Source organism: Vulpes vulpes, chromosome 4 (genome assembly GCF_048418805.1).
Source record: "Vulpes vulpes isolate BD-2025 chromosome 4, VulVul3, whole genome shotgun sequence".
Lineage (NCBI taxonomy): Eukaryota > Metazoa > Chordata > Mammalia > Carnivora > Canidae > Vulpes > Vulpes vulpes.
Window position 1 is genome coordinate 94,826,331 of NC_132783.1, and position 27,422 is coordinate 94,853,752.

Consider the following 27,422-nt stretch of genomic DNA (forward strand, 5'->3'; position numbering starts at 1 on the left):
TAGGTATGCACATGCTTCTCCCCAGAGCAGGGGAATGGATCGATTGTATCTATGTGTGACACCTGTGCATTCATTCTCAAGTAAAAATCCCACCTTGGTGTAGTACCGTCAGCTGAAGAATGACATGCTGCCTCCCAGCCCCGGCCCAGGGTCAGCCGAACTCGGGGCTCTTAACCAGAGTCCTCAGTTTGCTACTTTCATACACAGGCATGCACCCACTACAGGACTTGTGTTTTACCTTAAGTATGGGCTTAGTGCCCTCAAGTCACTCCCCGCCCTGCTTTGAGCCCCTCTTCTGTTTTCTATCCTCTATCCTACTGTCCTTTTCAGGCTGTGACTTGAACCCTTCAGTGGCAGAAACTGACTCTTCACCACAAATTCATGTCCTCTTCCTCTGAGCACATGGTTAAAATTTACTTTCCCAGGCTCACTTGCAGTCAGGTGTGGCCTTATGACTAGTCCCATCAATTAAATTATGAATGAACTGTGTGCCATTTCTGGGCCACAACTTTTATATAATATATGACCTCCACATTGTCTCTTTTACCCTTAGCTGGCTGAATGTAGAAGAGTAGAAGAGTGAGGGATTGTGAAGCCACAGGAGGAAGGAGACAGGAGCTTTGTATTAGGGCACAAGGCAAGCGACCCTTCAACCAAGAACATTAGCTTTGTACTATTATGTGAATGAGGAATAATCTTTGAGCTCTTATATACATTCGAGTCTATCTGTGATAGCAGCTAGTGTCACCCTACTTAATACACTTCTTCACCTGGCCCTGCCTCGTCTTTTCCCACTTTTCTCCAGGCCACCCAGATGGAGGGATTCGGTCATATTTGGTATACATATTGGGGGTTGCTTTTGGGCCTGGAGCATTGCCAGCAGTGGTCTTAATAAGGTGCATAACAATGGCAATGGGCCTGTGAGGGGCTTATACGGTATATTATGACAGTGGAGACCCTGTCTGTCTGCTGTGCCATGATGGGTCTGGGTCTAGGCTTCATAGAGGGCTTTACCGTTTACAGGGTCATCTCCCAACATGACTTCATTTGGTCCTTACAACCTCTTTGTGAGCGGTGCTCATTATTTCCATTTTACAGATCAGAGAACTGAGACTCAGAGAGAGTGAATTGCCCAAGGATACATGTCAAGTTAGTTACTACTAGGTTGTAAATATGTGTGCTTAGGTGCCAGGAGCTGTGCCTGGGCTGCCAGCAGCCCAGGTGCCAACAGTTTATGTCTCTCCCTTAAAAGGGCCCTGTGACAGACTCTGACCTCCAATAAGGTCATCTTCTCCTCTCCTCACCTTTCCACCATGGATGCCAATTTCAGCTCTGACCATGTCTTTACCCCGGCCAACCCTGGGACTTCCCATTTTCTCTTAGTCCTTATCAGGTTTTCTCCTCTCCAAGAGAGCCGTAGGGTACCTCCAGCCCTCAAAACACTGCTCTCGACTGCTCTCTCCCAGGCTTCCCACAGGGAGATATCAATTACTGATATCTAGTTGTTCTGTGGGAGATCTGATGCCCCTTCCCTCTGGAGACTTCCCTGGCTTAGGTCTTGCTATCTCTCATCTGGTCATAATGACCTTCTATTCAGTCTCCCCCCCTTGGGAGGGTAACCCCCCCTCCAATCTCTTCTCACCATAGCCAAAGAAATCCATGCTGGTCACTCCCATGCTTAAAACCATCCCATTGCTTTCTGGAAAAAGGCCATGTTCCTTAGCTGGAAATTGAAGGCCCTTTAAGTTCTGGCCTCAGCTACACTCTCCCTCCCCTCAGCCATTCCGAACTGCTTTCATCCCATATGCTCTCAGGCATCCCTCTGGGTCCTTACATCCCCTGTACCCTCTGCTGAGAATGCCTTTCCCCTTGCTGGGAAACTCCTACTCATTCTTCATGACCCAATTCTAGGTTCTGGAACAAATATTCATATTTTTACTAATTACTTATTAATCACCTCCTTTGTGCCAAGTGAGGTTCTTAGATGCTGGGGTTTCAGAGGTGACCCTAACTGACAAATATCCCAGCCTTCCTCCAGGTCTAGTGGAATGTACATATTCTTGTTTGTATAGATATAAATCTCTGGAAGGGAATACTCTTTGAGAGGGAGTGGCAGGGGACTTTTGTTGTATTATATGTCTGTATTACATATAAGACTATGACTTTAATAAGCTTAAAGACAGGTGATCCAGAAAAGATGTCTCAGCACTTATTCTTGAATATGTTCACTCATTCAAAAGGGCAGTTTCTTGAAATAAAGGAGCAATAAATGACACTCCCTCTCCACTGTAACAGGGGTTATTTACTCAAATAGCTAAAGGGACCAAGCAGGTGCTATAATTTGGCCAGCAGGGAGGCTAGGTCAGCAGAGGAAGGCTTTTGCGGGGCCTAGTGGGGTTGGACCTCCAGGATTTTCCCGAAAACCTAGAAATTTGGATTTCTAAGTCTGTCGGTTTGAAAATACCAAGGGGCGCCTGGGTGGCTCAGTCGGATAAGCGGCTGCCTTCCGGGAGTCACGATCCTGGGATGGAGCTCCAAATCTGGCTCCCTGCTGAGCGAGGAGCCCGTTTCTCCCTCTCCCTCTGCCCCGCGCTCCGCATGTGTGCGCGTGCACTCTGGCTCTCTCTTAAGTAAATAAAATCTTTTTTGGGGGGCAGCCCGGGTGGCTCAGCGGTTTAGCGCCGCCTTCAGCCCACAGAGAGGCAGAGACACAGGCAGAGGGAGAAGCAGGCTCCATGCAGGGAGCCCGATGTGGGACTCGATGCAGGGTCTCCAGGATCACGCCCTGGGCTGAAGGCGGCGCTAAACCGCTGCGCCACCCTGGCTGCCCAAGTAAATAAAATCTTTAAAACATTAAAAAATATATAAATATTGATATTTAAATCGTTGTATTGAAATAGCACGAGCAGGTAAAACAGAACTCTATACGGCTGTGGGCCAGCAGATTTTGGTCTCTGGTCCTCTGGTCCACAGGCCGCTTTCCTGGACCATTCGTGGCTGTTGCAGGTGCAGTGGGCAGGCACTCAAACAGTTTGAATGCGGATGGGTCCCAACTGGTGTCCCGGGACAGGACCCGGGTCTGCTCCTCCTGCTTAAACCCGACTGATTCGGGAGTAGTGAAAGCCCTCAACTGGGAATTCTACATCTCCAAAGGCATGAAGCCAGGAGAGAGGTAGGGCCAGTGAGGCTTCGGACAGGCCAGCCAGGCCACTCAGTGAATACGAGGGTCGCGGGAGTTAGAATTCAGGCCTCCGCCTTCCATTCTGCATTCTTTCCCCCAAGACTGGGAAACGTTACTCCAAGGAGGTCGTTACAGTCTTCGTCTACCCAGCCCGCGCGAAAAGCCCCCCCTCAAAACTACAAGTTCCAGCATGCCTCACTTCGCAGACGACCTCCGGGCTGCCCCTAGTCAAACCATCCCTCTGTTTCTCATTGGCTCACAAGCCTAACGTGCTGTTCCATGATTGGTTGCGTCTCTTGTCGCTCGTAAGAACTCCTTGCCGAGGCTGGCCGGTGGGTTCCTCGGAGCTGCCAAGGAAATGGAACAGTACTTGACCAGGTCGGGGGGCTGCTCAGTAAATAAAGCCACCTTCCCTTCGGCTGGGAAGCTTTGCTTTTTTAACTTTCCGGTGACACTAGGGTTGAAGGGTTTCCGGCCGGAGGACATTAGATGGGGCGCCCGGAAGGCGGAAGTCCTCGGGCGGAAGTGGCCGAGAGGAACGGAGAATGGCGGCGGAAGGCTGGATTTGGCGCTGGGGCTGGGGCCGGCGGTGCCTGGGGAGGCCTGGGCTTCCCGGCCCCGGCCCTGGCCCCACTACACCTCTCTTTCTTCTCCTGTTGCTGGGGCCGGTTGTTGCTGATATAACTGACGGTAACAGTGAACACCTCAAGCGGGAGCATTCGCTTATCAAGCCCTACCAAGGTGAGGCCTGGGGTGGGAATGAGTGCAGCGAGGGCGAGGCTGGACAGGGTTGGGCGAAGGGATTTCCTTTCCCCTGAGCGAAGCACCTCAGTGGGTTTCCTGCCTCTGGCAAGGCCAGTCCCGGCGTGGCCTCTCACCGCGCCTGTCTACGCCCGTCTCTGCCTGCAGGGGTCGGTTCCAGCTCCATGCCCCTCTGGGATTTTCAAGGCAGCACTATACTCACGAGCCAGTACGTGCGTTTGACCCCGGATGAGCGCAGCAAAGAGGGCTCTATCTGGAACCACCAGGTGAGTGGCTCCCAGGACGCTAGGTGTACCCTGAGTAGCCGCTACTCCCAGTCTCCACAGCACCCACAGACCTGAGCTCGGTTTGAAGGCTTGCGCCCTGCACCCCTCCCCCTAAGGTTTTCATCTTGGGAACACTCACCAGTAACTTGAAGCGACTATTGAAGTTACTGTGTGTCAGGAGCTGCTCCTGACCCTTCACACCTTTCTCATTTAGTTTCTTCGAAAGCCATGTGAAGTAAGCGATGTTCTCTCCGCTTTACGAACGAAGCTGAGGCTCAGTTGAAAGTGCCTTACTCAAAGTCACATAGCTGATAAACAGTGGAGCTCTCAGGCTGTGTGCATTGAACTCTCAATAATGGGGTAGATGGAACAGATGGAATCTTTATTGGATATTTTGTGTGTGTTAAGCACTGATCATAAAATGCCCTATTGCGTTTAATTTTCAAAAGGCTGTTTGAACTAGATCGCTGTCATGGCTTTATGCAGAGCTAACACAGACAGTGAATGGTATAAACGGTGTTTAAATTTTGATCTGTCTGATATCTAAGCCCAGCAGTTTGCTTTCTTCACGTGCCCCCCTCCCTCCCCCTGGACAGTGGAGGAGCCCCTTAGAAATACTTGCAGACTTAGTCCACTTCCCCAGTGCTTCACTGAGGGTCTTGTCATCAGTGGTATAGAGGAGCTGGACTTGTTGGCAGTTTTATTTTTGTGACCTTTACTCCAGAGGTTAGGGAGCCTCAGGCGTCACTAGCATGTCATACATGACCAGTGGCCAAGATCAGTTGCTACATAGACTCCACACTGAGGAAGTCTAGGTCCGGAAAGGAGTGAAAGAGGACTAATTTTGGGCTGGGTCACAGCATGGGGCAGAAACTGCTCCTACTCTAGCCTGCCTGATAACATTCCTTTCTGTGGGCTTAAGCTGTTGGCCACTGTCCTAGTTTTCTCCATCACCCTGGTCCATTCTGGATGGCTTCCCCATTTAGTTCTGGGAGCCCACACTGTCCTTATGTTGCCTCAGCTGCCTGTCTCTTCTGCTCCTTCTCTCCTTTCTGCTAGGGGCATCTGGGTTACTTTCTTCAGCTTTCACTCTCATCCTCAGAGCTTGGGGTCACCTGTAAAGGGACAAATAAGCATCATGTCTACACAGTCTGGCTTCTGGCATCTCTGTTAATAACGGTGGTTTTGTTCCAGCCTCTCTGGCTGCCTTCTTGCCTCAGGACCTTTGCATTTGTTGTTCCCTCTGTCTGGGACACTGCCTCCTGGCTCTTCATGCTTGCTTAGTTCTTTCTCGTCTGGTGTGTCTCTGCTTGAGAGCCACCCACTCAGTATTTCATTAACAACTTTATCTCCAAGTCACATCCTGTCACATTATTCTGCCTTAGGCCTTTCAGATAAATTTTTAAACTTATAATGTTACATTTTTTATGGAAGTGAGTTTGGTATGGCATTGATTTTATTACTTTTCAAATAAGGTACATATAGTGCTGGAACTTTTAGAAATTGGTTCAGCTACAAGTTAATTATGGTTGTAGGTAGCTGTTGGTCAGCATTGTCAGTGGCATGGTGATGCTGAAAGAATTCTGAAATTTTCAGTCTGGGATATAATTATCTTCCTTCTCTCATGTCTCCATTCACTTCTAGAGACTTTCCTTTTTTTTTTTTTTTAATTTTTATTTATTTATGATAGTCACACAGAGAGAGAGAGAGAGAGAGAGGCAGAGACACAGGCAGAGGGAGAAGCAGGCTCCATGCACCGGGAGCCCGATGTGGGATTCGATCCTGGGTCTCCAGGATCGCACCCTGGGCCAAAGGCAGGCGCCAAACCGCTGCGCCACCCAGGGATCCCTCTAGAGACTTTCCTATTTGGCCCTGCAGATATTCTTGAAAGGGTTGGAGTGTTTCCTGTAATTTTGTTGTTGTTTGTTTGTTTGTTTTGGTTTTTGGTTTTTTTTGGAGAATTTATTTACTTTAGAGAGAGGGAGAGAGAGAGAGAGAGAGTGCACAAGAGAGCACCAGCAAGGGGAGAGGGAGAAGCAGATTCCTGCTGATCAGGGAGCCAGACATGGGGCTCCATTCCAGGATCCTGGAATCACGACCTGTGTGGAAGGTAGATGCTTAACTATCTGAGCCTTCCAGGCACCTCTGTTTCCTGTAATTCCTGAAAGAAATTTCTTGGAACTCAGAATTTTCTGCCTAGTGTTTCCCCAAGAACCATCTCTTTATTGGACTTAAGAGGTGCTTTCTGTACTTTTCTTTGTCCCCTATCACTCTGGGACGGGCACTGAATTAGCAAGCATTCCTAAGCACCTGCTGTTGACTGAGCAAAGAAAACGTAGCTTCTGCTGTTTGGGGGTTGAGCAGTCCAGACCAAGGAGTGGCCCCAAGGTGACTGGAACTCCCAAGAGTCTGATGGCTGGAGCACAGGACAGTTGGAAGCCCAAGGGGCTAATTGGGCCCCATCTTGAGGAGCCTTGTGTGGAAGCTGCAGAATGGCATTTAAGCTTCTTTGGCTGATGTACTATCTGAAAGTATATACCCTCTTGCTCTTTTTAAAAGTTGATATCCAAAATTGCTTTTCTTAAGTTTGAGTGTTTGCAAAGGATGTAGTTTCCAGTGTATTTTAAATATTGCCATTCTGGGGGTCCCTGGATGGCTCAGCGGTTAAGCATCTGCCTTTGGCCCAGGACATGGTCCTGGAGTCCCGGGATCAAGTCCCACATCAGCTCCCTGTATGGAGCCTGCTTCTCTCTCTGCCTGTGTCTCTGCCTGTCTCTCTGTGTGTGTCTCTCATGAATAAATAAAATCTTTATTTTTTTATGAGTAAATTAAATCTTTTTTAAAAATTGCCATTTTAATTTTTTAAAGATTTTATTATGTATGTATGTATTGAGAGAGAGCATGTGCCCCCCTCCCCCGCCCCGTGGAGGGAGGGGCAAAGGGGGAGGGAGAGAGAGGATTTTCAGCAAATTCCAAGCTGAGCAGCAGACTCCAAGCTGAGCAGGGAGTATGACCTTGGACCTTGAGATCATGACCAGAGCTGAGTTGAAATCAAGAATTGGACACTTAACTGACTGAGCCCCCAAATATTGCCATTTTTAAATGAAACTATTCAGTACTCTTCAGTGTATTCGGTGGAATCTAAATATTTCAATTTGATATCCACTGTATGTTTTAAGCACTATGAATCAACTCAAATTATATATCAGTTTATTTTTTATTGAATTAGAATTTTCATTTCATCCCACACAGAATTTTGTCCTATGCAACATATATAATGCTTGAAAGTCTCTTATTGATTAGCTTGTCTTATTTCTCTGCAATTAAAATAAATGTAATACTTTAAACCTTTTAACTTTGTTGGGATCTTGAAACTAAGTTTTACCAGTTTTAGGGGGGAATATTATAATTATTAATATACAACTGGTCAAAATGCATTACACAATTTTTTGATAATTATTTTATTTTTTAATATTTTATTTATTCATGAGAGTCACAGAGACTGAGTCAGAGACATAGGCAAAGGGAGAAACAAGCTCCTTGCGGGGAGCCCAACGCTGGACTCAGTCCTAGGACTCTGGGATCACAACCTGAATCAAAGACAGACACTCAACCACTAGGCCACTCAGGCATCCTGATAATTATTTTAAAAGTAAAAATTTATTGATAAACATCCCAATTAAAAAACAAACAAACAAACAAACATCCCAATAAGCTGTTGTCCAGGGGGACATCCCTATCTGGATGGCTATTATTATCAGAATGAGACAGGCCTCAGAACCACTTCTGCTTTTTGTTTTTATAGATGTAATGCTGACAGTGTGTGTTCACTTAGATAGTAGATGGAGATGTAGGGAGTTTTGTTATAGCAGGGTTACTCAATATTTTAAATTTCTTAAGGTTTAAAAACACAAAATCACGTAGTGATCTTTCATCAAAATGTTTCATGATGACTGTTGTATTAGCTTTGCCTTCCAGCTGTTTTGAGCAAAGACCTGGAAGCCACTAACTGTAAAATGCTTTATGATTGCCAGGTGGTTCTGATTTAGTTCGCCCCAGGACGGGCCAGAGCATTTAAGATTATTGAGCTTCCCAAAGGGCTTGGCTTTGCAGTAAGGATGGAAAACCATGGCCATGTCATGTTCTGCCTCCAAAAGCAACTTCTAAATCACTTCCAGCTGGTACCTCAACTGCACCTGCTTAAATTCTTTGAGAGGTTTTATATTGTCTCTTTCTCTCTTGCTGTTTCCCTCCACTGATCTGCAGTCTTCAATCTGCTATATGCAGAGACTTTTAAAGCCTGGGTAGTCCTGTAGGAATCCGTTTCCAGGTTTCAACTTAAGTGTACTCTTTCCTGAAACTCCTTTCCCTATAAACATATGAGGGGCAGGAGGGTAGGTAGGTGTTCCTTTCTCATCTCCGTGTTCACAAATGCCCTTATGCTTGGAGGCACACCTTGTACCAGCTTGGGGGTCTTATCTCAGTGTGTTCTCCCCAGATGCAGAAAACTCCTGGGCATCAAGACCATTTGAAATCTGGTTTCTGGGCTGATTTTTGTAGAGGTGAGATTATTTAAGTTTTTTCAAAGGTATAAGGGCTTTTCTAGTTATTAAAAAGTTATTAATATCTAGTTTGATTTTATCATGGTCAAAAAATATAATCTAGAACAGATTCTATCCTTGGAAGTCTTTTGAGTCTTGCAAATGGTCAGATTTTTGGAAAATTTTCTTTGTATGTCTGCAAAGAATGTGGATTCTCAGCAGGTTGAGGTATTGTGCTGTTTAGGTCCTTGGTCAGATTTGCTGACTATGTTCAAATATCTATATTCTTCCTAACATTTTCACTTGTTTTTATCAATTACTGAGAGAGGTATGTTAAAATTGGTTTCTGGATTTGTTTTTATTTTTGTAATCCTGTCAGTTTCTGCTTTATAGATTTTGAGGCCAAAATTTTCCTGGCAAATGAAATCTTTTGTTCATTAAGAAATGGTCATTAGAGGGATCCCTGGGTGGCGCAGCGGTTTGGCGCCTGCCTTTGGCCCAGGGCGCGATCCTGGAGACCCGGGATCGAATTCCGCGTCGGGCTCCCGGTGCATGGGGCCTGCTTCTCCCTCTGCCTGTGTCTCTGCCTTGTCTATGCCTCTCTCTCTCTCTCTGTATGACTATCATAAATCAATAAAAAAAAAAAGCCGTAAAAAAAAAAAAAAAGAAATGATCATTAGAAAGTCCCCTTTTAAACTTTCTTATTGGTGTAGCTGCACAAGCCTGCTTGCTTATTTATTTAATTTATTTACTACAAGCTTGCTTTTGGTTAGCATTTGCATGTTGTATCTTTTTCTGCCCTTTTCCTTTTTTTCCACTTCTTTATGTTTTAAGAGTTCTATTTTGTAAACATATAGTTAGGCTTTCAGGGGATTATTGGTTTATTTTTATTGTGGTAAAACACAAAATTTGTCATTTTAATCTTTTTGCCCTACTTCTAAGTCATTTAATTTATGAAAACTTTCTCTTCAGTAGGATACTCATTAGCATTTAAATGGTGTTTAAAAATGTAATGGCTATCTACAAAAATTATTTGATTATTTATCTGCACATGCAAAAAAATCCCACATTTTTTATTATAAATGTACATAAACATAAAATTTACCATCTTAACCATTTTAAGTGTATAGTTGAGTGGCGGTAAGTACATTCACCTTGGAAAACCATTACCAACGTCTGTCTTCAGAATTTTCCTATCTTCCTAAACAAATTTGGTACTCTTTAAACAGTGACTCTATTCCTTGGTCCCCACAACCCTTGGTAAGCAATATTCTACTTCCTGTCTCAATTTGACTCTTTTAGGGACCTCATTTAATGAAATCATAGAATAATTGTATGTTTGGCTTATTTCAATGAGCATAGCTCAAGGTCCATGTTGTAGCATGTGTCAGTATTTCATTCCTTTTTATGGCTGAATAATTGTTCCCGTATGTGTTCACTACATTTTGTTAGTACATTTACTTGTTAGATGGTTGGGTTGTTTCTACCTTTTGGCTGTTGTGAGTAATGCTGCTATGAACATGGGTGTACGTGAGTGAGTCCTTGCTTTCAGTTATTTTGAGTATATACCTAGGAAGTGGAAATGCTGGGTCATATGGTATTCGATGTTTAATTTTTTTTTTAAGATTTTATTCATTTGAGAGAGGGAGAGAAAGAACGTATCAGGGGACGGGGGCAGAAGGAGAAGCAGGCTTGCAGATGAGCAGGGAGCTCCCAGATGAGCATCCCCTTAGAGTGCTTGATCCCAGGACCCCAGGATCATGACCCAAGCCAAAGGCAGATGCTTAACTGACTGAGCCACCCAGGCAGCCCATGTTTAACTTTTTGAGAGCCACTAAACAGTTCTCCGTAGCAACTATACCATTTTACATTCCCACCAGCAATGCATGATGGTTCCAATTTCTCCACATTCTTGCCAACACTTTAAAAAATTTTTTTTAATTTTATTTTTTTTAAGTTTATTCATTTCTTTAAGTAATTTCAGCACCTGGTGTGAGGCTTGAACTCATGACCTGGAGGTCAAGAGTCACAGGCTCTACCCACTGAGCCAGCCAGATCCTTGCTAACACTTGTTATATTCCTTTTTTTTTTCCCTCTAATAATAGACATCTATACTAATGGGTGTGAGGGAGTATCTTGTGGTTTTGTTATGCATTTCTCTAATGACATTGAGCATTTTTCATGTGATTATTGGCCATTTTTCTTCTTCCTTGGAAAAATGGTGAAGTCCTTTGCTCATTTTGAAATTTTCTTTTTATATTGCAATTGTATATTCTGGAGACACTACTTCTTTATCAGACACATGATATGGAAATATCTTCTCCCATTTTGTGGTTTGTCCTTTTGTTCTCTCCATATTTTTGATGTGCAGGAATTTTTTATTTTGATGAAATTCACTTTATTTTTTTGTTGTTGTCTGTGCTCTGGAGTCCTATCCAAGAAACTTGTTGCATTCAGTGTTGTGAAGAATTTCCCTGTGTTTTATTCTTTTTAATTATTTTTTTTATTTGTTATATTTATTTATTTATTTATTAAAAGATTTTATTTATTTATTCACGAGAGACACACAGAGATCGGCAGAGACACAGGCAGAGGGAGAAGCAGGCCCCAGGCAGGGAGCCCAATGCGAGACTCGACCCCGGGACTCCAGGATCATGCCCTGGGCCGAAGGCAGATGCCAAACCGCTGAGCCACCCAGGGATCCCCTCTTTTTAATTTTTTAAAAAAATATTTTATTTATTTATTCATGAGAGAGAGAGGGGGCGGTGCAGGGCCACAGGCAGAGGGAGAAGCAGTCTCCATGCAGGGAACCAGAGAGAGAGAGACAGAGAGAGAGACAGAGAGAGAGACAGAGAAACAGGCAGAGGGAGGAACAGTCTCCATGCAGGGAGCCAGAGAGAGAGAGAAAAACAGGCAGAGGGAGGAGCAGTCTCCATGCAGGGAGCCTGCTGTGGGACTTGATCCCGGGATCCCAGGATCACGCCCTGGGCTGAAGGCAGGTGCTCAACCACTGAGCCACCCAGTTGTCCCTTTATTTACTTTTTTTTTTTTAAGGTCTTATTTATTTATTCATGAGAGACACAGAGAGAAAGAGAGTCAGAGACACAGGCAGAGCGAGAAGCAGGCTCCACGCAGGGAGCCGGACATGGGACCGATCCTGGGTCTCCAGGATCAGGCCCTGGGCTGAAGGCGGCACTAAACTGCTGAGCCACCCGGGCTGCCCTTTATTTACTTTTTAAATTAAATTTATTTTGAGATAATTATAAATTCATCTATAGTTGTAAAAAATAATACAGAGAGATCTTATGTAGGCTTATTAATATATAGTCTTCCACGTTTAGTATAATTATGATGTGGGTTTTTTTGTTTTTTTGTTTTTTTTAAAGATTTTATGTATTTATTCATTAGAGACACAGAGACATAGCAGAGGGAGAAGCAGGCTCCATGCAGGGAGCCCAATGTGGGACTTGATCCTGGGACTCCAAGATCAAGACCTGGGCCAAGGCAGGCGCTAAACCACTGAGCCACCCAGGCATTCCTGTTTGTTTTTTGTTTTAAGATTTATTTATTTATCAGAGAGAGTGGGAGAGAAAAGGAGAGGGACAGAGAGAGGAGAGAGTCTTAAAGCAGACTCCTCACTGAGCGCAGAGTCCGACACAGGGCTCAACCTCACCACACTGAGGCCACAACCCAAGTTGAAACCAAGAGTTGGACTCCTAACTGACTGAGCCACCAGGGTGACCCGGATTATACCTTCTTTTTTTATTTTCTATTTGTATTGCTTATTCTCTGTTCATTTTTCTCTGTGGTCTTCTTTTGGATTGGTTAATTTTTATCCTATTTTTAGTCTTCTGCTGGCTTGAAAGTTCTTTGCTTCCCGATTTTTAGTGGTTACTCTGGAGTTTAAGACACACAGCCATATTTTACCAAAGTCCAATGATAATGTGTACCTTCTTCTTGGACAATGCAAGGATCTTGGACTACTTTAATTACCCCATTGTTGTCACTTACTTTATTCTTTTCTCTTTTTTTAAAGAGTTTATTTATTCATGAGAGACACAGAGAGAGACAGAGATGTAGGCAGAGGGAGAAGCAGGCTCCTTGCTGAGCAGGGAACCCGACGCCAGGCTTGACCTTAGGATCATGACCTGAGCTGAGGACAGAAGTCAGCTTAACCAACTGAGCCAGGCACCCTGCAGTCAAATATTTATTTAGATTTTTTACTCCCACATTTACTGTATTGGTTGCTCTATGTTCCTTCCTGAATGTCTGACTTTACACCTGGATCTGGATAATTTGCCTTCTCTCTGATGAATGAAACTTTTAATGTTTTTGTTTATCTAAAAATGTTTTAATTCTACCTTCACTTTTTTTTTTTTTTAGATTATTTATTTATTTGACAGAAAGGGAGAGAGCGCAAGGGGGTGAGCAGGCAGAGGGAAAAACAGGCTCCCGCTAAGCAGGAAGCCTGATATGGGGCTGATTCCAGGACCCTGGGATTATGACCTTAGCTAAAGGCAGACGCTTGACCAACTGAGCCACCCAAGTGCCCCTTACCTTCATTCCTGAAGGGTACATTTGTTAATTATAGACTCCTATATTGGTTGCTATTTTCTTTTAATAAGAAAATTCTTATTTTTTTAAATGTTTCATTCTGTTTTTTTGTTTTTTTTTTTAAGATTTTATTTATTCGTTCATGAGAGACAGAGAGAGGCAGAGACACAGGCAGAGGGAGAAGCAGGCTCCCCTCGAGCCTGATGTGGGACTCGATCCTTGAACCCCAGGATCAAGCCCTGGGCCGAAAGCAGAACTTAAACCTCTGAACCATCCAGGCATCCCTGTTTCATTCTGTTATTTTCTTGCTCCCAGTATTTCTGTTGAGAAGTCCCTTATCAGGTTAATTGTTCCTCTGGAGATAATCTTATGCGGGTTTTTTTTTCCCCTCTTGTTGCTCTTAAGGTTTTATTTTTTTCCTCCTTCCTTCCTCCCTTTTTAAAGTGCCTAGGTATGGTTTTCTTTTTATCTACTTTGGTTTATAAGATTTAAGATTCTTTGAATAATGTCTTTGAATCAGTTTTAGGTAAGTATGGGGACATCTCTTTAAATATTCCTTTGGTCTCTCACTTCTCATTCTGAAACTCTATATGTATCTTACAGTTTCTCACTCTCTGTTGCTGACAGTTTTGTATCTACCATTTATTCTCACTTCCTTCCTCGGTATTTTTTTCTGTCTGATTGGCCTTGAGGTCACTGGGTCTCTCTTCATCTGTTTTTAATCTGTCTATTACATTATTCACTTCAGTTATTGTATTTTTTTTACATTACATTATTTTCTTATAGTGTGATTATTTAAAATTTCAGGTATTTTCCAAAGTTTTCAGTCTTATATCTCCTTGAATATAGAAAACCAGTTACTTGAAAGTCCAGTGTCTGGAGTTCCCATCAGCCTGCCGCCCCCCCACCTTGATTTTTGTTGATAAACTTGTCTTTTGTGTGCCAGATACTGTATTTGTAAGACTGCTTGTCGAAGAATTTCAGGCTTGGGTGAGTCACTTAATATCTTTGATATCTTCAAGTGTCAAGGCTTAACGGATCTACCTTGATCCATTAAAAAGCTGCAATAACCAGATTGTCCTACGAAGATGGGAGGATCTACAGTCCCATTGGTTGTTTGAGAGCATGTGTTTCTTTCCATCCCTGTCTACACTGCTGTTGATGATCTCTTTAATAGTTGCCAATCTGATAAATCAACAACATCTTGTTTTAGTTTATTTTTCTAATCAGCCTTTGTTTAAACACTTGCTCCCATACCCATCTACAGACTTACAAGTGGATTCTTGTTAAGAGTATGTGTCAACAGCTTAGTTTTCATGAGCAGCTTCCTTGGCCAGGCTTTCCCCTTATTGTGGACAGTGCTCAGCTCTGCCCCTGGTGCTCCTGAATACTGAGGAGTACCTGACTTTTCTCTCATCACAGTAGCACAGGGACCCCAGAGCATGACCCTTGCAGCCCCCCAGCCCTGGCACTGTCACCACACTGAAGCTGGACCGGGTCTGTGAGAGGTGGGAGTGTGCTGGCCAAGAGCTTTGGGGTCTAGAGTAATCCAGACCTGGGCTTGAGTCCCTCAGTTTGGAAGGTTGGTTAGAAAGGAGGACAGTGGGGGTAGGAGACCAGAAAAGAGTTCTTGCACTCTGTGTTGAAGGCCTGAAGGTCATGGGAGGCATAGAAAACACAGCACAAGTTTCTGAGTCCCGACAGATCTGGATGTGAATCAGGACCATCCAGTTAACCTGCTGTGGACATTATTTTGTCTCGAGTGGGCTTTCTTTTTTGTAAAATATGTGGCTCAAATAGAGGTAGTAATCCTTCCACAAGATTTTGGGACAGGAGCAGTGGGGATAGAGAGCAGACAGGGCTGATAGGTTTGACTAATGTTGAGGAAAGTGAGTCATAAATTGAGAACCTGTGGCCAGGCCCAAGAGAAGACTGGGGCCAGGATGGGCAGTCTGGGCCTCAGGCAGCCTTGGGGGTGTGGCCCCCACCTGGGAGGCCCAGCAGCCTTCTCCCTTCCTGCTGAGAATGCCGAGGTGGTGGGTAGGGACTCTGTTGGTCAGTGGCCCTTTTGCCCTGCTGTCTGGCCCTATTCCAAAGAGTTCCAGTCTCAGTGAAGGAGATGGGCCTGCGCTGGGTCACCTCTAGCTGACAGGATGGGCCAGGGAGTTCTGAGCATCTCTCTGCTTTCCCTGCAGCCTTGTTTCCTCAAGGACTGGGAGATGCATGTCCACTTTAAAGTCCATGGTACGGGGAAGAAAAATCTCCATGGAGACGGCATTGCCTTGTGGTACACCCGGGACCGCCTTGTGCCAGGTAGGTAGGTGCTTGTATAGGTGGGGATATTCTGCATCCTCCTGTTAGGGCCCTCCTGCTCTTCTTTGGGGGAAACCTGAGACTTCGAGTCTGCTCTGGGGAGTGTCCCTATAGGAAGAGGGATCACTGGATCCTGTAGCTCAATTCTGTAGCCCATTGTGGCCTAGTATTGTACACTAGCCAAGGAGGGGTTTTACCATGCTACACCCCCTTTTTTTTTTTTTTTTTTTTTTTAAGATTTTATTTATTGGGATGCCTGGGTGGCTCAGTGGTTGAGCATCTGCCTTTGAGTCAGGGCGTGAATTCGGATTCCTGGGTTCAGGTCCCGCATCGGGTTCCTTGCATGGAGCCTGCTTCTCCCTCTGCCTGTGTCTCTGCCTCTTTCTGTGTCTCTCATGAATAAATAAATATTAAAAAAAAAAGATTTTATTTATTTATTCATGAGAGTATCTCTCATGAGGCAGAGACACAGGCAGAGGGAGAAGTAGGCTCCCCATAGGGAGTCCAATGTGGGACTCGATCCCAGGACCCCGGGATCACGACCTGAGCCACCCAAGTGTCCCCCGTACCCTTTTTTTTTTTTTTTTTAAGATGTATTTATTTATTTTAGAGAGACTGCTTGAGCCAGGGGAAGGGACAAAGGGGGAGAGAGAGGGGGAGCAGAGCTGAGTGCAGAGTCCAATGCAGGGCTCGATCCCAGGCCCCTGAGATGATGACCTGAGCCAACTCCTAAGAATTGGATGCTTAACTGACTGTGCTAACCAGGTGCCCTGCCTTTTCTTTTCTTTTCTTTTCTTTTCTTTTCTTTTCTTTTCTTTTCTTTTCTTTTCTTTTCTTTTCTTTTCTTTTCTTTTCTCTTTTCTTTTCTTTTCTTTTCTTTTCTTTTTTTTTCTTTCCTTTCCTTTCCTTTCCTTTCCTTTCCTTTCCTTTCCTTTCTTTTCTTTTTTTCTTTTTTCTTTCTTCTTTCCTTCTTTCCTTATTTATTCATGAGAGACACAGAGAGAGGCAGAGGGGGAAGCAGGCTCCATGCAGGGAGCCCAATGTGGGACTCGATCCTAGGACTCCAGGATCACGCCCTGAGCCAAAGACAGGTGCTCAACTGCTGATCCACCCCGACATCCCTCTACCATTTTTTAAAAAGCAAAAACAAGGAAGACTGTGTGGCTGAGACCATATGTGTCTGCAAAGCCTGAAATGTTTCCTCTCAGGCACTTGACAGAAAGTTGCCGACCCGACCCCTGGGTTAGAGGATAGGGTTTTTGCTGTAGGGGTCTTTTCTGCCCTGTTGTCACCTGATGTGTCCGAGCACACAGCCAGGTGCTATTACCTCAACAGTTCTGGTTTCAGATTCTGAGTCCTCCCTGCTGCACCCCCTGACACCTCCCCCTCCCTTAGAAATCCCTTCTCTCTCCTGGGTGAATGACCGCAGATTAACTTCTCTTGCCTTCACCTCCTATACTGGTGTTACTTTGTCCTTCAAGTACCCAGGGGACAACTCTATTATCTTCCATTATGACAGCATCTCCTTCTAATTCCAGGGCCTGTGTTTGGAAGCAAAGACAACTTCCACGGCTTAGCCATCTTCTTGGACACCTATCCCAATGATGAGACCACTGAGGTATGCCTGCTTTCTCCCTCAGATAGGATCGAAACAGCTGAGCAGTTGGCTGGGGGCCGGGGACCAGGACTTCTCCCTGGTCCCAGCACAAAAGGGGCTTCCAGGGACTGGGGTGGTGGGCGCCCCTACTGCTTCCCACAGACTGGGCCGGCCATGGAGTAACTGGTATCTCCGTCTCAGCGTGTGTTCCCGTACATCTCGGTGATGGTGAACAATGGCTCCCTGTCCTACGACCATAGCAAAGATGGCCGCTGGACGGAGCTGGCAGGCTGCACGGCTGACTTCCGTAACCGTGATCATGATACCTTCCTAGCTGTGCGCTACTCTCGGGGCCGGCTGACGGTGAGCAGGCGGGATGGGGACCAGCTCTGTCTGTGGGGGCTCAGGAAGGTGGGTGGGCTTGGGCTTGATGTGCACTTGACTTGCTGGCTGGCTGCAGGTAATGACTGACCTAGAGGACAAGAATGAGTGGAAGAATTGCATTGACATCACGGGAGTGCGCCTGCCCACTGGTTACTACTTTGGAGCCTCAGCTGGCACTGGTGACCTGTCTGGTGAGTGTCTAGGATGAATAGGGCATTAAGTCTCAGTCTTGACCTTCCCTGATCTGTCGGAAGCTTGTGACCTCATTGATTACTTTCTTACTTGAACTCCCTTTGTTTGGCTCCACATGCACCTGGGTTTCTGCCTCCACTTTCCAGCATCTGGGAATATTGGCACACCTGGGGCTTATTCCATGAACACTCCCTCAGCCATCTTCCCCTCTCTTTAACAGCGAGGGGGCTTTGAATCCAGATGCAGCAGCGTCCCAGGTTTCCATCACCAGCTCAGACCTTTACAGACCTACATCACCAACAGCCTGCTCAGCGTCTTTCCCTGGATACTCAACAGGCATTTCAGCCTTCACATGCCCACAGCTGAAGCCCACATCTTGCCACCATGGCATAAATGGCACCTCTATTGCTCTAGTTGTTCAGTCCAAAAAGTCTTGGTGTCCTTCTGGTCTCTCTTTTTTCTCTTACATGCTGCCTCTTGTCCTTTGGTGAGTCCTGCTGGCCTTGTTTTGTCAGTGCAGCAGACTACTTCTCTCCCTTATTACTTGGCAGGTTTGGGCCATCATCTTTACACACTTGGATGACTGCATGAACCCCACATGGTCCCCTTCTTCTCCACCAGCCCCTGACCATCTATCCCAGCTCAGCAGCCAGAACGATTTCATTAAAGCTCGAGTGAAGTCTCATCACTACTCCTGTCTCCTGCATAGTCAAGGCCCCTGTCTGTCCTAGTAGTGGTCTGCTGAACCCTGTGTGCTACTGCCTCTGCCTCCCCGACCCCATCACCTGTGACTTGTGGCTCCTGCTCCCTTACATCACCCCTAGCTGTTCTTCCGCCACACCGGTGCCCTCCTGCCAGGCCTTTGTACCTGTGTCTCACCCTCACCCATGTCTCCTTCAGGTCTTACTCAGATGTCACTTCCACAGTGGGGCCTTCCCTGATTCCCTTATTTATTTATTGTATTTTTATTAAAAAAAAAATATATATATATATATATATATATATATTTTAAAATAAGCACTACACCCAGTGTGGAGCTTGAATTTACAACAAGCTAGAGTCTCAAGCTCTACTAATTGAGCCGGCCAGGTGCCTCTGCTTCCCTTATTTATTTATCCTTTTCTTTTTTTTAGATTTTATTTATTTATTCATGATAGAGAGAGAAAGAGAGAGGCAGAGACATAGCAGAGGGAGAAGCAGGCTCCATGCAGGTAGCCCGATGTGGGACTTGATCCTGGGACTTGGGGATCATGCCCTGAGCCAAAGGCAGATGCTCAGCCACTGAGCCATCCAGGCATCCCTGCTTCCCTTATTTAAAATTGCACACACACCAGTCTCCAGTGCACTCCTTAGCACCTTTCTTGGCTTTATTTTTCTTCATAGCCCTTATTTGTCTTGGAATCTGCCATGTAATTTATTTCATTGTGTCCCCTTCACCGAACTGTAAGTTTCATAAAGGCAGGGCCCACAGTGTGCTCTGTAAGCATTGGGGTGCCGCCAGCCTGTGCAAACTTCACTGGACCACAGGGGTCCATTGGCCATGATCCTCAGAAGGCCTTAGGGCCCTCAGAGGGCACTGGGTACAGGACTAGCTCCTATTGACTAGAAGTGTGAAGGAACGTATAGAATCAAAGGGCTTATTTATCCTCAGGATAGACATTTCCAGGACCTGTACTCCAGCCACTGTTCAGGAGCTTCTCTTTCACTATGGAAATCTCTGGGTCCACTTGGTCCCCAGAGAGTAATACTTTTGAGGTTTTAGTTTTTAGTATGGATATTTTAATCATATACCTAAAAATGGGGAGAATGGTCCAGTAAGTCCCTTTGCCTTGTTATACAGCTTTAGGGAATCATTACCTGCTTGTTGATGACCTGGTAATCAGGTGCCAGCTGGATGTCAATCTGGTTTCATCAAGGGTTCCACCACAATCTTTCCCCTCAGGTTATCTGGAACTTTACCTGATGGTATTCCAGCTTGTGTTAGAAGAAGGTTCTGGGAACAAAGCCAGATCTGTGGCAGTAGATACTCTCTGAGGCTGTTTGGAGAGGTCCGGTAGAGTGCTAAAGATGGTTGTGTACATAGTAGTGCCTAACCATTAATCAAAGGGTTGTGAATGCAAGCCTCTGCAGCAGACCTCTCCTGGGTAGTCACATGATGCAGTGATCTCTTCCCTTTTATACACCTGACATCATGGGGAGCCTGATGGGTAAAGGGATTTCCCCATGTTCACAGACCTAGGAAGTACAGAGCCCTGATGGGAACTGCAGTCTGACTTCAGAGTCAGGACTTGTCCCTGGGCCTCTGGGGCTGTGCTCACAGGGCTGTCAGGTCCCACATGGCTCTGCCTGACCCAGCTGCCAGGTCCTTGATCCTTAGGCTCTCTCTTTTCCAGTCTCCAGAATTCTTAACATGAGGCTTTTCCTCAGGTTCCAGTTGATTAGCTGAGTTGATACTAGAATCAAGGGACCAGGACTCTCGTCTTGGCTCTGAACTTCCCCATCTCAAAATAGGGTGATCACTTACTGTCAAGCAGAGGTTTCCTTCTGCCCATACTGGTTAGATCTGAACCTTTCTCAGGTCTCCTTGGGGACACTCACTGCCCATGTATTGGGACCTGGCCCTCAGCTGGTTGCTGAGTCGTTCTTCTGCATTCTCTTCTTGGGTGTCTGATAGGAGTGCCTGGCAGCTGCCTGCCTGCCCCTTGGGAGGATAAGGCTTCTCAACCAGCCATAGAATAATATGCAGGTCCTTTTCTGTACATGCTATCTGCTGGGTATTGTTTTCTGTTTTGTATGTACTCTTTTATTTTCTTGGCATGATAACCAGGCAAGGTAGAGATTATCATCTAGATTTATAAACAAGGAAACTGACTCAGGATTTAGACCCAAGTGATTTTGAGTATAAAACTCATGCTTATTTCTGTCCATTCTGTCTCCTCCCAGGTTTTCTTTTCTTTTCTTTTTCTTTTTTTTTTTTTTAATGTTTATTTATTCATGAAAAAGGGAGGGAGGCAGGGACATAGGCAGAGGATGCAGGCTCCTTGCAGGGAGCCTGATGCGGGACTTGATCCAGGACCCCGGGATCATGACCTGAGTCAAAGGCAGATGCTCAACCACTGAGCCCCATCCTCCTGTGTTTCTTATTGTTGAGTTCTAGAGAGAGATTCCAGGCCCTGGAATACTGCCTGCTGGTTGGAGGTTGCTGGGAAGAAAACAGGCCCCTCAGTAGTAAGGAATAGGGCTCTGCCTGGGGTCCTGGCCATTTTCCCTGACTGGAGCAACAGTCATGCTCTGGGGAGGGGCGTGGGCCATGTGCCATAAGGCGGGCTCCGTGCCTCTTAAAAGCTAACTCTTGGTCCTGCAGACAATCATGACATCATTTCCATGAAGCTGTTCCAGCTGATGGTAGAACACACGCCTGACGAAGAGAACATTGACTGGACCAAGATTGAGCCCAGTGTCAATTTCCTCAAGTCACCCAAAGGTACATGCTTGAGGCCCATCCTGCCCTGGGTCTGGCATTGGGTGGGGCTTGGCTGAGTGTCTGTGGTCCATTTGCTCTTGCCTAGTCCAGTTGTGGGTGTGGCCTGGGGGCGGGGGGAGGGGGGTCTTGGCTCAGCAATCAGTGCTAATGAGTAGGTATGTGAACACCTGGTATCTGCTTCTGCCAGTGCTTGGTAGTGGGTTAATGGCCAGTAAAGCCAGAGGGGCCAATTTGTTGGTGTAGGTGGTATGAATGGCCTGGGCAGTAGGTCCCACCATAAGCCAGAGTAACTGATCCTCCAGTTTCCCTCAGCTAGAAAGAAGTAAAGGCAAGATTTGACCTTGAGGTGTTTTTTTGTTTGTTTGTTTGTTTGTTTGTTTGTTTTTTTGCAAAACCCCAAGCCTGGGATTCTTCCCATGATGCTAATTAGCCCCCAGTCTGTTTTCACAAAACAAGGGCTCTGGCTGAATTGAAACTCCTGTGTGTGTGGACATCCACCCCAAGAGCCCTGATGTCATTCCTGTGGGCCGGAGGGGGTCAGTGAGGAGCCTCTCAGCCTAGCCCAAGGTCACCATGTGGACTGAGCTGGAGTGGAACCCAGCATTTTACATGACATCTCACTTTTTTAAGATTCAAACTGCTTGTAAACATTTCAGGGGCTAAACAGACTCTGCTGTACACTATGTTTTTTGCAACCTTTGATTGAAAGGTTTCTGGCTGCTGAGTGCTTTTGGAAATCTGCTACAGAGCAACCCCATGAGTTTGGCCAGGCAGGGATTAATTCATTTGCAGAGTCTTTGATCCTTTTATTCCTTTAGCAGATGGTTCCACAGCTTCCACTCTCTGCTCAGCCCTGGGCTAGGTGCTGTCCTGGGGCTTAGTCTAGTGACTGAGGCAGAGCCAGGGGACAGAGGAGGGGAGAGGCTGGTGTTGAGACCAGGTCAGCAGGCCTGCCCTGGTCAGGTTGTGTGGGAAAGGAGGATGGAAGTTGGCTCTTGGCTGGCATTCTAGGCCTGGCTGGGAGGAGGCCCGAGCCACCCTCACAGTGAGGAGTGGAGGGTTGTGGCTGAGGAGGTAGGCCAAGTGGCAGGAACAGGGCATAAGAACCTGAGTCCTGACCCCAGTCCATTCCCCATAGACTGATGAACTTGAATCCTTTGATTGGGATTCTAGGAGATACCTCATGTATCAGGGCCTCATTCCTGGCAGTCGTTGATGGTGTTAACAGGCAAAGAAGTGATGTGTCTGGAGCATAAGGACCCGGGGTAGAGACCTGGGTAACCCCCTAGAAGCCATGGAATGCATCCAGGTGTGAAGGCAGTCTTTGGCCAGAGCTGCGTTTCTCCAGAGGGAGACCTTGGACCATTGCATGGGACTGGGGTGGGGTTTGTGAATGCAGATGTTAGGCCTGCCTCTGCAGACTCAGGGTGCAGACTCAGGCTCTCCTGGGGAGGCCAGGAATCCAGTTTTCACCAGCTTCTTCTAGCAGAGGGCTCCTGGGACTTTGATCCTGGGAAGCTCAATCCTAGTGGGATCATCCCTCTGTCCTTTCCCCTGCCCCTCACTGGTACAGCAGGAAACAGCTTCCACCAGTAGGGCTGGCTGTGGCCTGTTACTCTGCTCCATCCTATTGGACTCTCCTGTCTCCTGGGAGACTTGCCTGACACCTCTGTTTTGCCGCCTCAGCTTCCTTTCTCTTCTCCCCCAGACAATGTGGATGACCCGACTGGAAACTTCCGAAGTGGGCCCCTGACGGGGTGGCGGGTGTTCCTGCTGCTGCTGTGTGCACTCTTGGGCATCATCGTGTGCGCTGTGGTGGGGGCCGTAGTGTTTCAGAAGCGGCAGGAGCGGAACAAGCGTTTCTACTGAGTGGCCGGTGCTCTGTTCCAGGGAAGGGCCTAGTTTTGGGCCCCGGCACTAATGTGAACTTTTTTTTACTGGGATTGTAAAAGAAAAATAAGATGACCTTATTTCTTAACCGTTTCAAAGAAACAAAAGTATTTTCGTACATTTTGCTTTTTGCCCAGCAGGGACAGGCTGCAGGGCTAGGGAATAGGGTTTGGCATCCCCACAGCTGCGGACAGAGGTCCTTGCCTGTTCCCAGCATCTTGGGAGCAGGGAGGAAACTGTGTTTGGAGCTGGGCCCTGGCAGTCAGCTCTTGAACACTGGCAGTCAGCTCTTGAACACTACCACATTGGGGTAAGTGCCTGAGGATGTGAGCAGTGATTTTGTTCTGTGCAGCGTGTGTTGGTAGAAGAGGAGGCTGACTGGGGAACCTTGGCCTTGTTACCCTCTGAGCTTCCCAAGGCCGACCCTCAAGTGTGGCTGGAGGAGCAATTTGGTAGGGCTCAGAATGTGACCGTAGGCTAATAAATAAAATGAAATAACCAACCTCAGCTGTGTGACTGTCCTAAGGGGTTTGCTTTTCCTTTTCTTCAAGTAACCTTCAGGTGGCCAGTGCTTTACAGCTCTCAGCCTCTGCCCCTCGGCCCTGCCACACAGCCCCAGGAGGCAAGTGCCGTGCTCTTGTTCCTAGGTGGGGAAGCACAGCTCTTGGAGTTGACCCTGAAACTTGCTTGGTGGCACATAGCAGGCGGACTCACTGGGATGGGGCCCTGGGCCATCTCCCATGTGCTCTGAGCCTCTGGGTGGAAGACTCCAGCTAGGGGCGATGTGGGGTGCCACATGGAGGGTGTGACCTAAGCCCAAGTGAACTCTAGGGAACTCTGGCTAAGGGGGCTTCAGGAAGAGCTGGATGGGATTGTGGGTGCAGGAGGATAGGCTGGGGTCAGTCAGTATCCTTTTGGGATGCCTCAAAGGGAGAAAGGTGGCACTGGAGGTGAAAGAAAGCCAGCAGCTGAAGAGAAAGCACCATCATCTGGCAGCTTTCATGGGTCTGTCCATCCTGGCCATGGCCTGCCTCTGCTCTCCAGACTGCTCTTAGATGTCCCTCACCCTCCCATGGAACAGTGTGTCCTCATCCATTCCAGAACCATCTTCAGCATTTTCCCACTCAAAATAACATTTAAGTCTCCATCTTAAAAAGCAAGAGCAACCCCGTCTTCCTGTCATAACGAGACTTTCTGTAAGTCACATTCTTGATTAGATTCTCATAAAAAAATGGATAGAAGTGATGAGGTGAAGAGCGAGATATTACTTTCCTGTCAGTCTTTCACTCTCCTGGGCTCCTCATTGATCCACTTTTCACTCTCTTGTCCTTCTCGATATGTCCTCTGCATATGTAATACTTGTCTTTCGCAGGTTAGATGTCAAAGGATTGTTTACAAGATCACAGTGACAGAAGTCTGAGCTGTGTTTTCTTCTCATGGGGCTGGGAGCTGTAAGAATAACATGATCTTTATTGAAATATTTTACTGAGCATTTTCTCTCAAGACGGTTTCTTTACTTGGAAATTAGCTAACTTTGAGTGCTTACTATGTGCCAGGCATGGTTCTGAGCAGGTGACATGTGTTAACTCATTTTTCTCCACAACACTTAAACCACTTGGACTCTGGAAATCCACTAGGTTGAGTGGCACCTGTCTCACTGACCATCTCCCTCCTTAGGGAGAGCACTGTGTCCTCACTACACAAAAAGCTGAGGCCCGGGTCTGGAACTCTGGCTGCTACAACCACCGTCGTCAGCACCACACTCGCCATACTTGGCTTTTAATTTTGGCCCTGTCTTGGCCCTCCCTGAATTACTGAATTATCAGGCAGATTGGCATCCTGTACTGTATGGCTCTTGCCCTTGGCTGCATATTGGAGTCACCTGGATAATGAAAGTCACCTGTATTCTCTAGTTTGGGTTTAAGAAGTCAGTAGGGTGTGGGCAAAGGGAGTATATTGGTGGGGTGGGGGGTGGCGGGTGGCGGCAGGGCAATCGCAGTTTTAAAACAACCACACTGGGTGGTTAGAATGAGTTTAGAGGCTTGGGAACCAGCCAGTGTTAGACCAGTGATTTGAAGGCCAATATTGAAGCGGTTGTGGTCTGTTCTTAGCTGTCAGTGTCTCCTTGGCATCTTTTTCAAAGTTCATACCTGGAGGTGCTTCCCTAGAAGGTTAAATGTGTGCTCTCACATACGCTTTTTCATACATGTGGGATCATGCTGCTGTAATCCACTTTTTTGCTGTGTGCATTTAAAAATGAAGTTATTTCAGGGACGCCTGGGTGGCTCAGCGGTTAAGCATCTGCCTTCAGCCCAGAGCGTGATCCTGGAGTCCTAGGATTGAGTCCCACATCGGACTTCCTGCATGGAGCCTGCTTCTCCCTCTGCCTAGGTCTCTGCTCTCTCTCTCTGTGTCTCTCATGAATAAATAAAAATATTTTTTAAAAAATGAAGTTATTTCATCATACAAAAGTTAAATATAAATGTATCTTCCTGTGCCTGCTATGCAAAATGAGAAATAAAATCTTGCTGACACACTTGCATCCCTCTTTGTCCCCTGCCCTAAATATGTGCCCCTCCTTTTGGAGGTGATTGCTATGGATTTTGATTTTTTAAATGTGTGGTTTTTTTTTTAAATGTTACCATGGAGGTATGTATCCATAAGTATATAGTATTATTTTGCATTTTAAAAATTACCAATGGTACACAGATGTATTTCTCAGATCTTAAAATTGCGCATTGTTTGTGAATCTTTGCATTACACGTGGCTGAGATATGGCATGAGTGGACTCCAGTCTCTCCCTTTGGCCACTGCTGGATGTTTGGATGGATTCTAGGTTTTTGGTCTTAGAATGCTGCTCTAACGGTTCTTGAGCGCATCTCCCTCCAAGCACAAGTGTGCGGGAACTGCCAGATTGTAATTTACGTACATTCCAGTTTTACTAGATGTCCGATTGCTCTCCAAAATGGGTTGTATCCATTCTTCTCCCACCATGGTGACTGAGGTTCCTTTGGCCCATTTCTTAGCACTCGATATTTGTAAGTGTATACTTTTTGACAGTCTGATAGGTGTAAACGTTTTGGTTTTTTTAAGATTTTATTTATTCATGAGAGACACACACAGGCACAGACATAGGCAGAGGAAGAAGCAGGCTTGTCACAAGGAGCCCAATGTGGGACTCAGTCCCAGGACTCCAGGATCATGCCCTGAGCCAAAAGGCAGACACTCAACCACTGAGCCTCTCAGGCATCCCGATAGGTATAAAAGTTTTATTTTTTTTTATTTTTTTATTTATTTATGATAGTCACACAGAGAGAGAGAGAGGCAGAGACATAGGCAGAGGGAGAAGCAGGCTCCATGCACAGGGAGCCCAACGTGGGATTCGATCCCGGGTCTCCAGGATCACGCCCTGGGCCAAAGGCAGGCGCCAAACCGCTGCGCCACCCAGGGATCCCCGGTGTAAAAGTTTTAATTTGCCTTTCTCTACTAATTAGGTCAAGGATTTCTGTATCCTCAAACATCTGTTTGTATTTCCTCCATGATGGTTTAATTTTTTGCCCCTCCTTTTTTTCTTGTGGATATATGTGTGTTTTCATGTGATCCTTAGGTTGTGTGTTTTGCAGATACTCAGTATGCTTATCTTTTTGCTTTTCTAATGATGTCATGTGACATACAGTCTACATTTTAATGTCATTTACTAATCTTTTCCAAAGATTTTTTCCCCCAGTTTTGCTGTTCAAATTTAGTGTGTAATCTCTGTGGAATTAACTTTTGTGTAGGGTGTAATAAAGGGATCTGGTTTTCCCATTATGCCTAGCCAGTTGTCCCAACATATTTACCGGCATTCATCCTTCCAAATGAGCCCAGCATCACTGAATCAAGTACTCTGGATATTGCTCCCCGTCTTCCTCCTCTTCCATTGCCGGAAGGCTAAATGCTCAGCTACATCTTCCAGCTTCTTAGGTAGGGTGGTTCTTTGAGAGTTGTGCCTGCTGAGATGCTGGAGACAATCAGTTGAGGTTCTCAGTGAAAAGCGTCAGATAGCAGCTGGTGTGGCTGTTTGCCCACCCTCTTCCTGCTGGAATGTGGAGGTGATCCCCAAAGATGCAGAGGCCCACTGTGACCACCAGGGCAGAAGTGAACACCAGAGCAAATGGAGTGTGGGTCCTTAGGGCATCACTGAGGTACTGCCACAGCCCTGGACTCCTGACCACTGGGCTTTTATGTAAAAAAATAAATAAATTTGTATTTGCTCAAA

At 46.2% G+C, this 27,422-nt stretch overlaps 1 protein-coding gene across 2 annotated transcripts; it reads left to right on the forward strand.

The window, feature by feature from the left end:
• The first annotated feature begins 3,479 nt into the window (after window positions 1-3,479).
• Window positions 3,480-27,422, forward strand: LMAN2 (lectin, mannose binding 2). 2 transcript variants are annotated; one of them, XM_026006368.2, is made up of 8 exons: window positions 3,480-3,922; window positions 4,091-4,209; window positions 15,500-15,617; window positions 17,156-17,235; window positions 17,416-17,577; window positions 17,675-17,789; window positions 21,155-21,274; window positions 26,469-27,422. In XM_026006368.2, the coding sequence occupies exons 1-8, from the start codon at window positions 3,727-3,729 to the stop codon at window positions 26,498-26,500; spliced, it is 942 nt and encodes a 313-aa protein (XP_025862153.1). In that variant the 5' UTR covers window positions 3,480-3,726; the 3' UTR covers window positions 26,501-27,422. The 2 variants fall into 2 exon arrangements, with proteins under 2 accessions (XP_025862153.1, XP_025862152.1); XM_026006367.2 differs by lacking the exon at window positions 26,469-27,422 and adding an exon at window positions 22,983-25,706.